The sequence below is a fragment of the Hirundo rustica genome, chromosome 3, assembly GCF_015227805.2.
Source record: "Hirundo rustica isolate bHirRus1 chromosome 3, bHirRus1.pri.v3, whole genome shotgun sequence".
Classification (NCBI taxonomy): domain Eukaryota; kingdom Metazoa; phylum Chordata; class Aves; order Passeriformes; family Hirundinidae; genus Hirundo; species Hirundo rustica.
This window is the reverse complement of record NC_053452.1, coordinates 98,767,095-98,781,913: the sequence shown is the minus strand read 5'-3', so window position 1 is coordinate 98,781,913 and position 14,819 is coordinate 98,767,095. Positions and strand designations below refer to the sequence as shown.

At 37.4% G+C, this 14,819-nt stretch overlaps 1 protein-coding gene across 4 annotated transcripts in view; it reads left to right on the top strand.

The window, feature by feature from the left end:
* EIPR1 (EARP complex and GARP complex interacting protein 1) overlaps positions 1-9,899 on the top strand; it is a 77,897-nt gene extending 67,998 nt beyond the window's left edge. For all 4 annotated transcript variants that reach the window (XM_040058075.2, XM_040058073.2, XM_040058072.1 and 1 more), the window contains one exon: positions 7,608-9,899. In XM_040058075.2, the coding sequence (XP_039914009.1) occupies positions 7,608-7,782 (175 nt within the window). In that variant the 3' untranslated portion in view covers positions 7,783-9,899. The remainder of the gene's footprint in view (positions 1-7,607) is intronic.
* Positions 9,900-14,819: the final 4,920 nt, after the last annotated feature.

Sequence of the window (14,819 nt, the reverse complement as noted above, 5' to 3'; positions counted from 1 at the left end):
CTTTTGTAAAATACAGGTTTTCACTCTATGATTTAGTGGAGGAGGAGTGTGTTTGGAGTTTTATTGTGTGGGTTTTTAAATTATTTTTGTTTGTTTGTTTGTTTTGGGTTTTTTGCTTGGGTATGTTCTAGACTTTCAGGAAAGTGTTTTAGTCTCACAAGGTTCATTTATCCTTTTTTGGAGGACATCTGATGTGCTATTAAACAGCACCAAAAAAACTGATAAAGAGAATGTCTTTTTCAGGTGTATCTTGAAATACACCAAGAAGAGCATGTAATTGTACAACCTGTGTCTCTAGCCAGTCACCTTCAGACTGAGTATCATATCTCTCTCAGAAGGTTGAAATATCAAGTGGAAAGAAAGGAAAAGACTCTTTCTGCATTTTATTTGTCCTGAATACAATCACTTGTAAAAATCTTCCTTAGAATAAATATAAAAATGATGAGTATGTGCCAGTTTTATCATCAAAGATTTATTGTTTTTTCTACTTAGTGAAGTCCGCATATTTTGAAAACATTGACTTGTAATACTGTTCTACGCAGTTAAAATTTCTTCCTGAGGTCTTTAAGACTTGTTCATTTTTAATATGTTTCAGAGTACATTTCCTAATTTTTACTGTATATCTTGGTTGGAGACAAAAACAAATAGTATGGGAGTTTAACCATTCCTTGTTCAACTGTGTAGAGCTATGCATGAGTCTACCCACTCAATTATTCTTTCCAGATATACTGCAGTGGTTGCCTGGTTTTTAAGGTTCCCAACTGAAAATAATGGTTAGGAGATAATTTTTTTCAAAAGAAAAGAATTCAAGTTCATTGCATAATGAACAGACAAACTAAAAGTTGCTGTATTCCACTCTTACTAAGAATTTCTTAGTGGTTTCTTCCTTCAGTGTTGAGGTCTTGGGCCTATCTGCTCCCATCTTAGAGACCAGAACATGCTTGAATAAACAACATAACTAGGGCTGTTGCATGAAGATGGATCTCTTGTTGAAATGAAGTGATCAATGGTTCCTCTTAACTTCTGGTTTAGATCAGACTCTAAGTCCTGTTTATCTTTTCCCTATTTTTTAACTGCTGCTGTTGTTTCTCTTATCAAGCAAAAAAGGTAAGAGCAGGCAGCTTTCCTGTAACATGTCAAAGGTCTCCCTAGCCTGTATCATGTGTCTCATGATACAGGAGGAAATGAAGAAAAATAATGAAAATAGGAAAAGGAGATATACTTCCCCTGGATATACTCCTAGCCCCTGACTATTTGCAGTTCAGAGACATTTACTGCCTTCTGAATAATCTGTGAAGACTTCTGATTCTTCCATGTATGATTTTCCTTTGCTATTAGCCATATTCTTGAGTTTATCTGCTCTCACTTACTGTGATTTTGTGTTTTCTAAAACATGCCAGCTGCGCATGCACAGGTTTTGTGAAATGTGTCTAGGAGAAGCATGCCGACTGTGTTTGTTTTCTTGCACTGAATTAAGAAAGACTTCAGTGCTTTCTGTATGGGAAGCACAAAGCTGCTGTTGAAAATAGGTAGTCTAAGAAGAGGCTGGAGTTGTCCACAGAGAAGAGTTATAGGCATATGGCCAAAGGACAGCTGTGCTATATTCTGGTAGAGTCCCACAGTTCAAATATGGAAAAAACCCAACAAATAGCTGAGAATAAAGTGCTGTACTTCGTTCAGTTTCTGCACTGTAGTTCTGTTTCTAGCACATTGATCCAGAGGTAGAAAAACGTGTACAAAATAAATGAAAATAGAACAGAGGAGGGTGAGTACTTGGGATCATTTAGGTTTCATCCCCAAAACAAAGCTAATGTGCCTGGATAAGAACATGAGGAGTAATTTTCAATGCCTAAGTTTGAACAAAACTTTTAAAACGTGGGATCATTCTACATCTGTGAGTGCAGTCGCTTGTCAGGCTTTTCCTTGACCTTTCTTTAGTGGCTTTGCACTTTGTTGTTGCAAGAACTTTTTTCCCTGCAACACTGCACTTGCCTGAGTTCTAAATCTCCTGAATGTGACTGTCAGCTCCCTGTAAGATCCTAGGAGAGCATTAGGAACTGTCGTCCTCCTAAGGGAGGTAGTGACTGTCTTATATCCTTCCTTTAGTCTTTGGTCATCCAAAATCCTGATGTTAGTGAGTGAGTCTATATGTTACTGTATTAAATTATTCTGATAGTCATTTTAATTCTACCTTTCTTGCAATTTAGTGTGGCCATCTTTACATGCCAATCAGTATTCCTTTTCTTTAGTTACTCCAATATGTTTGTTTGCCTTATGGGTTTAAATGATGAACTGTGTAGGTCTCTGTTTGGTATGCTGTTGATACACAGCATAAAAAGAATATTTGGTTATCACAGGAGCACCAGCAGCAAGGTACATGCTACAGCAGTGTTTTCATTCTTCATGACTTCTGTGGTCAGAACTTTGTGACAAGGCTCAACTGGTTACGGAGGGCTTGCCCTTTAAGAGAAAAAGCTTGTTCTGTGTCCGTAACAATGAAGAGATTTATATGGTCAATAACATTTTGAGTTTATACATTAGTCCTGGAAAGGAAGCCATCCTAAAACTTTAATTTTGCAGTATAAGCTACCAGGTCGCTTAGTTTGGGGGGGCTTTTACTTGCTGTTTTCACTGGCAGAACTGATCACTAAGGTCCATATGCTGCCTTCTCCCTTACATTACATTTTTTGATGATATGTTCTAAAATAATGATAATCTGTTATCTTTTAAAGATTGTACCAGAAATTCCTGTTAGAAAATAGAGTTTTAGTGGTTTTCCTAGGCTTATATTTCCATCTTTTTCATCTCAGATGTTAGCCATAATGTCCTTTGATACAAACAGAAGATCAAGCACAAGCACTTCTCAACATTCTATATTTAAAGCTGAGAGATGCAAAGGATTAATTCTTCCAGTGCAGAGAATCTCACTTGTGATCATGAAGTTTTTAATGAGATGTTATGTGTCGAAACGTTTTCAGCTATCGGAATGGACTAGAGAAAATGGTGGCTGCCTTCTCTATAGAAAGAGACTTTCTTCAAAATTTTGTCTTAAGAAGTTGATGGTATCTACTTGTTATGATAGTAATGTGGTTTAGAGTTTTTTTAATAATAAATCACGTGGTTTCACAATATTACATATGATCTGTACAGTCTAACTTAACACCTTTGTATGTTCATCTGTGACTTCAGGAGAGAGATTTGTCAGCATTGATATTTTGAAAAGTATTTGCCAAACATGCTGAGGCAGGCTTTCAGGATATTTTCACGCAGCTGTCAGCAGTGTTAAATTTGATGCTATTTTTCTTTTGATATTTATGTCTTGGAGAAACCTAGAAGTCATAGGTTTATGCTATGGAATCAACCAAGAGACCTAATTAATTAAAACAGGTTAAATAGTTTCTGTTTTGGGGAGTGACAGGATTCAGGACTTTATTTTGTTGGATATGTAAGAAGCTGAGCAAAACGTAGTGCCAGCAGCACTTTGCAGTTCCAAGACTATTTTCTTTAAAAGCTTCTGGTTTTCCTGAAGTATTTCTTTCTTTAACCCTTGTCAGCAGGTATACCGTATACCTTCCTTTATTTATTTTTCATATTAGGACATCTATGAAGCCTGTTATATAAAAATATGCTTTTCCTGTTTTCCTAGGGAAGCAGTTCAGAAAACACTTTTTTAAATAAAAAAAATTATGATGTTTGGGATAGTATGAATGGCCAGTTATTGTCTATTAAAAAATATGTTTAAGAATAAACATACTTGAATTCAGACTTTTTAAAGCGAGTGAAAAAGCAGGTAGTGTGTTGCCTAATCTTACCAGAAACAATTTTCTCTTGAAGTCAGAAGGAAAATGCATCTATGGGCTTATTCCAGAATCCAGTGCTATGCTTTTCAGGATTCATTTTTGGATGCTGCAGTACACACTGCTGCTCTATTGATCAATTTCTATTTCATAGTGATTTTTAGATTAAAGAGGATTTAGTTTTGACTGTGATAAGGAATTAATGATTTTTGCTGACTGAAAACCATATTTGATTGAACACCGTGGTGACAAAACAGAATTGTAAGCACTGTAAACTTAAGTGGTTGTTACCATGAGAAGTAATTGGAAATAATAGCTTTCTACATGAAAACAATTATCCAAGGCTGAACAGGTTTCTTTCTTGAATCTGTAACACAATTAACCTCAAAGTTATCTGGTAAAATAAAAGCTTCTCTCCTTTCATAGAAGTTGTTGACTGGCGTTGTTCTATTTGAATTAGACTGCAGGAAAGCACAGTCCATTTTCAGCTCTGTGTGGCACAGGTCTAAAAATTATGCATGATGTAGGTAGAGACCGCACATTTCATCCTATGATTTCTTGGTGGCAAAAGGAACGTGGTGCATTGTCAGTTGATTCAGTGCAAGAACCTACAGAAGGAGAGGTATTTTAATCAGAATAAAAAGTAAAAAATAAAAGGTATTTAGGTCAGAATAAAATCTTCAAAATAGATAGGAAAGTAAGGAACTAAAGAAGCATTTTAAGGGTCATGAAGATCTGGGGCAGGGAAGAAAATAGCTAACTAAACCTGCCAGGAGTAACAAGGGATTTCCAGGTCTGCTATCAGATACAGTCACAGAATAAGGTGAGTTGGAAGGAACCCACAAGGATCATTGAGTCCAACTGCTGGCCTTGCACAGCACCGTCTCTCAATCATGGGAGCAATAGGCCAAGCACCTACATCTGTAGTACACTGAACTATCTATATAGCATAGCTATCCATGCTATACACAGCTATTTTGTACATGCCTGCATGCTATGTATATAGCTATACAGAGCTATTTTTATACCCATAATCTGCAGCTTTTAAGTGAAAACAGGTATCTCTGTGTTCTGGCAAGAATGTGAATTATACATATTAAAGTAGCATAGAAGAAAGTTTATTTCATATCCAGCTCTGTACAGCTACTGTTCTTGTTTATCTGAGATGATTCTTTAATAAACAGATACATGTAAAAGATGTGTAAAATTTCATTTGGGGTGCTAATATCGTTGTGTGACTCAGGAACAGAACAATTCTAAGTATCCTAAATTGATATTGATTCAAAAATAGTGTCCTCAGCCTATTCTTGGATTATCAAGTAAAGCAAATGTAGCCAAAATACAGAGAAATTTGAGGTGTTTTCTTGGAAATCTCTTAGCATCAGGTAAGGTAGTCTGCCTCTAAGAGATTCCTGTTGTGAGGAAAAAAACTCATCCCAAAAAAGTCAGCTCCTTATGCTGTTGGTTTTTTTCTGTTTTGGGGTTTTTTTATGTTTTAGAACAGTTTTTCACATACATTAAATGAATTCTGCTTTTTATTCCACTAGCAGAATCCTGGGGTCATTACCCATTGCATAATTTAAAGGTTGACCTGTTTTCATTCATCATGTTTGTAAAAGGTGCTCATGGACAGTTTCTTTTGGATCTTCTGTATTGTTCCTGAGACACATGTCATTTTGAGATGATTTTTTTTCCATCCTGATTGTCTTGTATCATATCTAGCTCTTTTACACCAAGTGATCAGTTCTATATGGATTTTCTCTGATTCTCCATAACTGTTTCAAGGCTGTGCCATTGGCCTGAAGAACCATGTGGAATAGCATGCTTTCTCTTTTTGAGAAGGCACAAAATTTACTTTCATACCTAAGAGGAAATTCAGTGTATAGATAATAATAAAACATAGTTTAAAAGTGTAGTTATAAATGGAAATGGCAAACAGAAATTAATCTACAGGCTTGTTTCCTGAACACTCATTTCCCTTATGACTCCTGTAAATTAAATTAGATGAGCTGTGTTATTTAAATGAAATGCTGAAACAACTCTGAGCATACAGAAAATAGTGTAATCTAGAAGCTTATTTGTCCTTGTTTATCCAACCTTCGGTTAACTGAGATTCCTGGTTAACTGAAAGTCGGTCGTGTCCCCTGACAGCCATGTGCAGTGTGCATTACTCCCCTGCTTATCCAGAGAGACATCTGAAACCTGCAGAATAATGGAGTTGTGGGTAAGTGGGTGAGCACTACATGAAGCACATTGCTGTCTGGGGACATGACCAACTTTCACTTAGCCAGGCATGTCAGTTAGCAGGAAGTTAGAAAAACACATTGCAGGAGGTAAGTGTCTGTGTTTGTTAGCCTCTGCTGTTAGATGGTTTGTATCAAAGTTCATATTCAGGAGAACTGCAAAACAAGCTTGTTCTTTGCAATTAACCAGGGGCTGAGTGTTGGTTGTACTGTGACCTTTTTTGGTTAGTTGACCTTTAATGTAGCACAAATAAATGGTAAAAATCCTTGAAAATATATATCTGAAGCTATTCTACAGTATGAGTCTGCTTTTGGTTTCTTCATTAAACTCAACTGAATTTTAATTGCAGTGTTAGAATTGCAGCTGGCTCAGCTGGCTAGGTGGGGCAGTGGTACCCTGCAAAAGATCCTACTGTGCTTCCATCCAGGTTTTGTAATTGCAGAGCTGTGTGCTTTCAGAGAGTAGCAGGAAAGGGGAAAGGCAGCCAATAACAACACTTCATTTCTGTAGTAGCAGCATCTGTTTAAATGATTGAGTGGCATTCACAAGGCTCTTTGGCTTTGCTTTCTGTGAGGAGGGTTGCAGCTGTAGTACAAGGCTGTTTCTAGGAGGCGGATGGATGACTCTGAAGGGCTGACTGATTCTTGTCAGAGGCGATTCTCTGTTGCTAAAGGAGCTCTAAGGTCATCCTCTGAAAACTCCCCTACCCTGTAGCTACAGAATAATGTGCTGTGGTGGTGTTCTGAGAGGAGAGACTGGCTTTGGGAATAGAGGGAAGAAGGGCTGTGCTCAGTTAGCGGAGTACAATCAATAACTCTTGAGTGGTTTGGACTTAACGAGAGTTGCCTGAATCTCTTGAATATTTACAATGCAGAAGGGAATCTGTATCTCTTCTATGATGCAGGTGACCAGGAGCTTGGCTGTTGCAGTGAGAGGTGGGGTATACAGTAGTAAATGAGAATCTGGTGCTGATATAACTCTAGCAATGGGAGATAAAAATCAGTGTTCAGAGTGGTGGCTCCCTCCCCCTTGCATGGTTCTGGAAAGAATGGGTCCAGGATGGCAGCAAAGGAGAGACCGATGTTAGGGGCGGCAACTGCTTACCCATCTGCATATCTCTAAGACTGTGAATTATTTTAACAATTCATTTAACAATGAAGGGAGAGAGGATGGGATGTAACATGATGAGAAAAAAGATGTTTGTAAAAAGTTTTGCATTTAGATCATGCTGTGTAGTTTAGCTTGCTTTAAAGAGTGAGAGATACTTAGTGTAGGTTCTGAGTGACAGAAAACACACTGAAATGTAGGGTAAGAGTTACTTGTCCCTGTAAATGGGTTATTTTGCACTGATTTGACTTTGCTGTCATGTAAAACATAAGTACATGCAACTACATAAGGTATAAAATACCTCCTTAGAACCTACTAAGGTTAACCTAACCTACTGCATTCTTATACTTTAAATGAGATTTTATGTATCTAGATGTTAGTGACACTTAATAGGGCCTTTACAATCAAGTGTATTCACAAATCCTTACTAATTTTTTTGGTCTTTGTTTTCCATTTTAGGATTAAGGAGCCCCTTCAGGACAGTGTAATAGCTACCTATGAAGAACATGAAGATAGTGTATATGCAGTTGAATGGTCCTCAGCAGACCCGTGGCTATTTGCCTCTTTAAGTTATGATGGGAGACTGGTTATTAACAGGGTTCCAAGAGCCCTTAAATATCATATACTGCTATAATTGGTTTGAATTATGCTGGAGTTATTAACTTGATGTACACAACTGGTAGGTATTGTTAAAAGTTTTTTTCAGGATCTATTTTTTTTTTAAGTAAAAAAGTTAAAATTTTGTTAGGAATATCTATACTGGTGTAGACTTGTAATTTTGTCTTTTGTATTTGCCTTGAGAATGGGAAACTATGATGCATTTTCTGAAGGCTGAGCTACCTAGATTTTTTTTTTTTTTTTTTTGGAGGGGCTAATCACTTTGTGAACTCTAAAGTTTCTGGAGATAGTGGGTACATTCCATACTATTGCTTTATTACATCAACTTTATGCAAATAAAATGAATTACAGAAATATTATTATGCTGATACAAAACTGGGACAATGTCGGATTCATGTAGCAGAAGTTATCTACTTGTTTTCAAGAACAATATTTTATATTTCTTGTATAAACAGCCTTATGCTTTTAGCTAGGGCCATGTTCTGCTAACTGTTCTGGCTATAAATATAGTTGGGAGTGGTCTTAAAAGGCTTTCTTAATATTGCCTAATATTTTAAACCCTTTTCCTCCCATTTTTGCATGTCTTCAGAAGGAATGTTTTTTTGTGAAAATGAAACCTTCAAAATGTATTTTTCATTTGAGCCTCATGGTAGTATCAACAAAAACATCCTGCAATTTGTGAACTAAGTGCAGTTCTCAGCTACATATTGTTACTGGAAACAATATTAGTCTTTACCAAAATCTGTGATAAACTCATGTAATGTGTTATCCCATATTTATAGGTTGAGTTGTGCTGTGAGGGACTCTGGAGCTATGCTACTGTTAACCTGAAAAATCTCTTTAATATTTGTCTGCTTAGACTTTCTTACTCTTCTGGATCCGTGCCAATCTGCAGTATGCTGGCATGATGTAAAAGGCTTGCAACTAAGCACAAAATATCCTTTACTATATCCTACTTTTTGCAATAGGTGGTTACTATGTTGTTACAAATGCTGAGAACAGGCAGATGCTGTGTTGTAGGAGAATGCACAAGAAATTTCAAATGTAGGTGGAAGGCATGATGAAACATTCCTGTACATATTGACATCCTATCTTCCCCTGGCATAGCTTGCACTAGGATGAAGATTTGCTGCTTGCTCTTTGTGTACCCAGGCTAACTGTAATATTAATTATTCCTTGCTGCCTTTTTAACACTATTGTTTACCTTTAACTTCAGAACTTGGGTATTTGTGATGGTGTTGGTTGTGGTAGCATTATGTAAGACCACTCTGAAGGAATGGCAATGAACATGGGATGGAAAGATCAATACCAACCTCTTCCAGTGATCCCTCCTGTTGCTATGGCAACTGTTGGTGTTAGTGGTGAGGGACAGCATGCTGCTCACCTCTGTTTGTCCTTACCCGCTCTTGGATCGAAACATCCAAATGTGATTTCTTGTGTACACACAGCTGCTTCAGTGAGATCACGTTTGGAGAGTGTGACTGACTGGTATAGGCCAAAACATCCAGAAAAGGTGACACTTGAATTCCATTTCTGGCTTTATTAAGGGGTTTATTTGGAAAAATTCATAGGAGTGAAGTAATCCAATTAAATCATCTGTACTATTGTTTGCATTTGTGTTAATGATGTTGCCTATCTGCTCCAGAATGAATGCTTCATTGGAAATTCTGATTACCTGATTTTCTACATTTATATTTTAAACTTGTGCTATTTCAAATTGTTTCAATCTGTAATTAGGCATGAGCTATTCACCTGTATACTGTAAGAACTACACTTCCAAATAAGTAGTGCTTCAGTTGTCTGAATGTCAAAATCCTTGGTTGGGCTGCTGCTTTTTATGTGGAGATTTTCATCAGACACAAAATCTTGTTGGGTATCATGTCTGTTCCTCCTGTGTGCCACCCTCCCCACCCACCCCTCGGGAAAAAAAATGACAAAACCTCTGCAGTATATCTTTAGTATGCAGTAGAACTCCTTAAAAATTTCTTCACATTAGCAATAAAGGCCTAATGAAACTTTATCTGGCAGTGTATATGGCTGGCAGTGTGAAGGTGATGGGGAAATTGCTTAACAGTGTGTGGGATTTGACTTGATTTTTAAAATGTAATAAATGCAGCATAGATTTCAGACTAACTTTTATGTGGCTGTATTTCCTTTAATATTGTAAGCTTATATGAACTGGAAAGCTCTGTTAACAAATAATAACAAGAAATCTTTTGTTTTAGTCTTGTTAAATGTTTGTGTCACTCAATAGGGAAGAAGAGAGTGGATGAACACTGGAAAGGAAGGGACTAGCAGGTCATATTTGAATGAAAATGCATTACAGCAGAATCAGGAGAGTAGGAAGGGTCAATTTTTAATCATTTTCAGCTGTCTGTAAAGCAGGATCTGGGCTATGTATCCAGTGCTGGTGGCAATATGGAAATGACCTTCTGAAAGGGAAGGCTTTTGACAAGGATTCATCCCAGGCTGTTGGAGCAAGCAAGCTGCTGTAGGATGAAAGTAAGGGTTATAAGATGGTTAAATAACTGATTTAAAGGAAATAGGAAACTAGACTAAATAATCACATTTTGTGGCCAAAAAAAAAAAAAAAAAAAATCCAGGGAAGTCCACAAGGCTCTGTGCCTAGGCATGTGCTTCACAGTATACTCATGACCTTTTGGAAAAAGGGCTGCAGAAAAATGTGGCAAAATTTTCGGAGACTGTTCAGAGTAGTAAAGATGACCTAAGAATTATGAAATGGCCTTATCTCATGGATGATAAAATGGTAGGTGAAAATAAAGCATTGTTAATTCCCCCAAATAATATGCATTTATAAATCTCTGGTGTATTTGCATTCGTAATACTGTGGGTAGCTGTGGTTTCTTCCATCTTCTGCCCAATGTAGTAAAATGGAAAGATTCTAGAGGGGAGTGACAGGAATGCGGAATAGCATGCAACACCTGTATGAGGATAACTAGACTGAAAGGCAGATGGTTGAGACAGAATGATAAAAGTCCATAAAATCACAAGTGGCAGAGGGAGAGGATGAATAGGGAGTGATTGTTCACTGTCTCTCCTGATACCAGAACTAGAGGTTATTGAATGTAATCTACATTTGGTGGCTCAAGGCATACAAAATAAAGTGGTCTTCACAGGCGTGAAGGTGAGCTATGGTGCTTCCCTTTAACAACCCTTTCCCCCCGGAAAAAAAAAACCCAAACAAAGCAAACAAAAACCTGCACAAAGAAAAAAATGGCATTGATGCTAAAGTTTACATGACTTGAAAGTAACTGAAACAGTACTTGAAAAATTAATCCAGCAGAGGTTGCTAAATATAAAGTCAGTATCCGTGGCTTAGAAAAATCCTTTTGAACCATCAGTTGGTGGACAGTACAAGGAGTACTTGCAGAGAATCCCCATGTGGTTGTCCAGTCTTTAATTAACTTCCTGGACATGTGCTATTTACCAGAAAAGGTAGAAAATGGAAATTAAAAATAATAACTTAGTCTCTAAAGTTTTGCGTCTAGAGCTAAGATAGCGCATTGCTCCCTGTGTTACTTTGCATGTTTCTCTCTGTGTATACACTTCTGTTCTGAGTTGTGTTATAGGGGATTTCAGAAAACCCTCATGTCTCAGGTGAACTTCTTACAGAATCCTAGTATTGTGTTTGGAAACAATATTGTTGCAAAATATTCCTTGGCAATAACACCGCAAAGGTAAGCAGATTTCTGTACAGCAAGGAGTCCATCACTGCTTTGGAAGTTCTGATCATGGTCTGACTGATCTCACAGCTCTGTGTTGCTTTCAGTGTCACAGAGAATTCTGTTTATACAGTCATATAGCAGCATTGGTAAGCACAAAATTACTCTGTTTTCAAACACCTCTTAAATTATTTTTCTTTCTTTGCAGATTGTGTCCAGGTAAGAAATTTCAGTAGGTCTTGATTTTGAAAAAGTGAGGTATAGTATTCCTTAAAAATGGTAGTCTTGCTTATAAAAATTTGTTTCTTTCTAGCTTAGTGCTGAAAATCTTTGTTTCTTTTCACAATTATACATTCATATGTCTCTGGTATGGAGTTACAAAACTGCTTCATATGTGTTAATTTTACTCCACAGAAAGTGAATTGTTAAAGAAGAAATTAATTTATAATCTTTTGTAAAGGTTTTGAGGATGATCTAAGTGAAACTGATCAAAGTCAATACAAGTCTTGGCCATTTAATGAGAAGCTTGGAATAATAATCTGTTTCACTTACACTAAAATGGTGCTAGCTTAATATTAAGGAAAAAAAAAAAAAACACCACCAAACACCAAACTGCACTACTCAGTACTGACCTGGACTTTTCCCGTGGTGTTAGTGCTAAAGTTAACCTGATCTATCCCGAAGCCCATGAAGTTAATGACTATCTTGTCAACATCGGAGTGGATGAAAAACGTATGTTGGATAGCTTAGATAGACTAGGTGTGTGCTCTAGGCCTATAGTCCCTATTGTACCTTGAAGCTGAGTGGAAATAAGAAGCCATATGATCTGGATTATGTGCAACACTAACATTATTTTAAAACAATGCTTTGTAAAGAATTAAGGTTCCAGAAGATAGAATTTTCCAACAGGGAAACAGAAAGAATTTATTTTGGATTGGCCTCTGCTTTTGGAATTTCTTAATCTTTCAGCCTGGTACTTCTGGCAGTATTTGAGACTGAAATGCTGATATAAGATGGGCTTCAACAGTGTCATCTGACTAGCCTGACATGGTAAGATACCACATGGTGTCGTATATGCCTTTGATTTAACTGGAGCAGTGAAAAGTAGGTAATCATCATTAAGATCAGTATTTGGCATACAAGTTTGTAGTGCTATAGAGCTTCCATTTGGATTCACATAGAATGTCCAGGATATTTTTTCTTTTTCTAGAGGATAGAAAGAAAGTGCTTAAAATTGTCTTGTGGTGCCTGAGATAGGAATGTTATTCTGAAGCTGCAGAAAGCTGGAATAGCATGTGAAGTGGCTGAGAGAAAACTGCAAACCAGTTTTTCACAAAGCCTGGCCTTCCCATAAAGGGAGCTGCAAGGTGTGAAGCCATGGATACATCCCTGAACAATTTGCACATTGCTTCTACTCACACCACCTGCCAATTTGGTCAGTGAGAATCTAGCAAAGTGAGAATAAAATGACATAAACAGATTTGGAGTAGAAGACACAGGAAAAGAAAAAGTAAAAAGGAAGACTGACAAATACAGAATGAAAAGTGAATTGAAAAGGACAAGATCAGGGAAATTTGGATCAATTGGAAAAGAGAAATAGGAAAGATGAAAGAAATTGGCAGTAAGTGAAGAGAGGGATACAGGAGTAAGGATTAAAAAAACCCTATGATATTATATACTTGTTTTGGCCATGATATTAAAGTCCTTAAATTTCTACCGTGTTGATCTTCCTCTGTTAACTGATTTAAGTGTTAGAGAATTGCCATTTATGTTGCAGCATTTTAGTTCTGATATTGAAGATGGTTCATGTAGGTTAGTTATTGATCCATAAGTTATTAGTCCAAGCATGTACATTCTAGGGGTGTAAGATTTTTGTGTATTGATTATTCTTTCCCTTTTGGTGCAAAGTTACCAGATGGGGTAATTAACCCAAGCCAGTAGTAACATGAGAGGCAGGAAGAAAATTTCAAGTGGGTTGTTACTCTTGAATCACACTAGTTAAATCTGCAGAAATACTTGTTTATGACAGACACTCTTTATCCCCCTGTTTGACTTCAAGAGAGTGTCATAGTCAGAACATCTCAAGATAATAGATGTGATTAATAAAGTATCCAAGATACCCTTCCTTCCAAACTAACTTACTTTACAGCAAAAGAATTCTGAGCTATTCTTGGGAAAAATTGTTTGATGCTACAGCTTTTGGTGCTATGGCTGCTCCAACTTCATAAGGGAGTCTCAGTGTTCCAGCACAGAGATAGCTTTGGGGAGAAAGGGATGAATGAGTCTCACTGAATCCAGGAGTCAAGCACCCAGTGTGAAGATGCCTGGCAAATGGTTGCCATTGCCCTGGAGCTAAAGCACAGCTGCCAAGCAGCTGGGCTGAGCAGGGAAGACCCTCTAATGTAGCTTCTCAGCAAATTGTCCATTTATTCTGATGCTGTGCTGAGTTCAGGATTTTGGCAGAGGGACTGTGGAAAAGCTCCTAAACAGAATGAATTGAGGAGAATGTGGAAAACCTTGGAAAACCCAAAGATACCACATACTTAACTAATCAGCAAGTCTAGATGAGCTGAATCCTGGGGTGGCAATAGGCTTGGCAGACAAACTCACTGAGCCACTGCCAGCTTCTAAAAATTTGCAGAGGACTGAGAAGACAAGAAAGACTGGCAAACAGCAGAAATAGTATTGATATTTGAGCTTTGTGGAACAGCAGTGCACAGAGTTGGATAAGGAAATGTGTTTCAAAATGAGGAAATTTTAGCCAAATTATGAATGTTTTATTTGTTTGTTTTTAACAGAGAGGTTTTTCATATAAATACTAGTCAAAATACTGGCAAATATTAGAACTTAAGACATCACATTAATGCAACAAAGTGGGGATTATGCATTTTGTTAGAGAGAAGAGCCAGAATTCTAGCCCAACGGCTTATATGATTTCCCTTACACCACTGTGTTTTCCAAGGATGGGTGGAACATAGTATATAATAGTAAATTGAACTCATCTTTAAATACTTGAAGGAAAAAAAACCCCAAACCTGCAAGTGCTAGTTTTTCATCATTTGTAAGAGTTTTCTGCTAAGGCAAGTAATGAACAAGTTTTGACACCGCCTGGAAAGTAGTGGGTGGGGAGATATTACCATGATTCGCAAAGCAGTCACACGGAGAGAGAGGTTTCTCAGGGCAGAGGTTCCTCCGTTCCGACTCAGGCTGAGTCTGGGCAGAGAGAGAGCCTCTCCTGTTTATTTCTTACTTTTTATACATTTGTGGGTCTAGCAGAAGATTGCCTTCTGGGGTTTTTCACCTTTCAGCCAAGTGGCTAGACCAACTGTCAGTTACAATTGTTTTCAGGTTAGAAGTATGCAAACAAAGG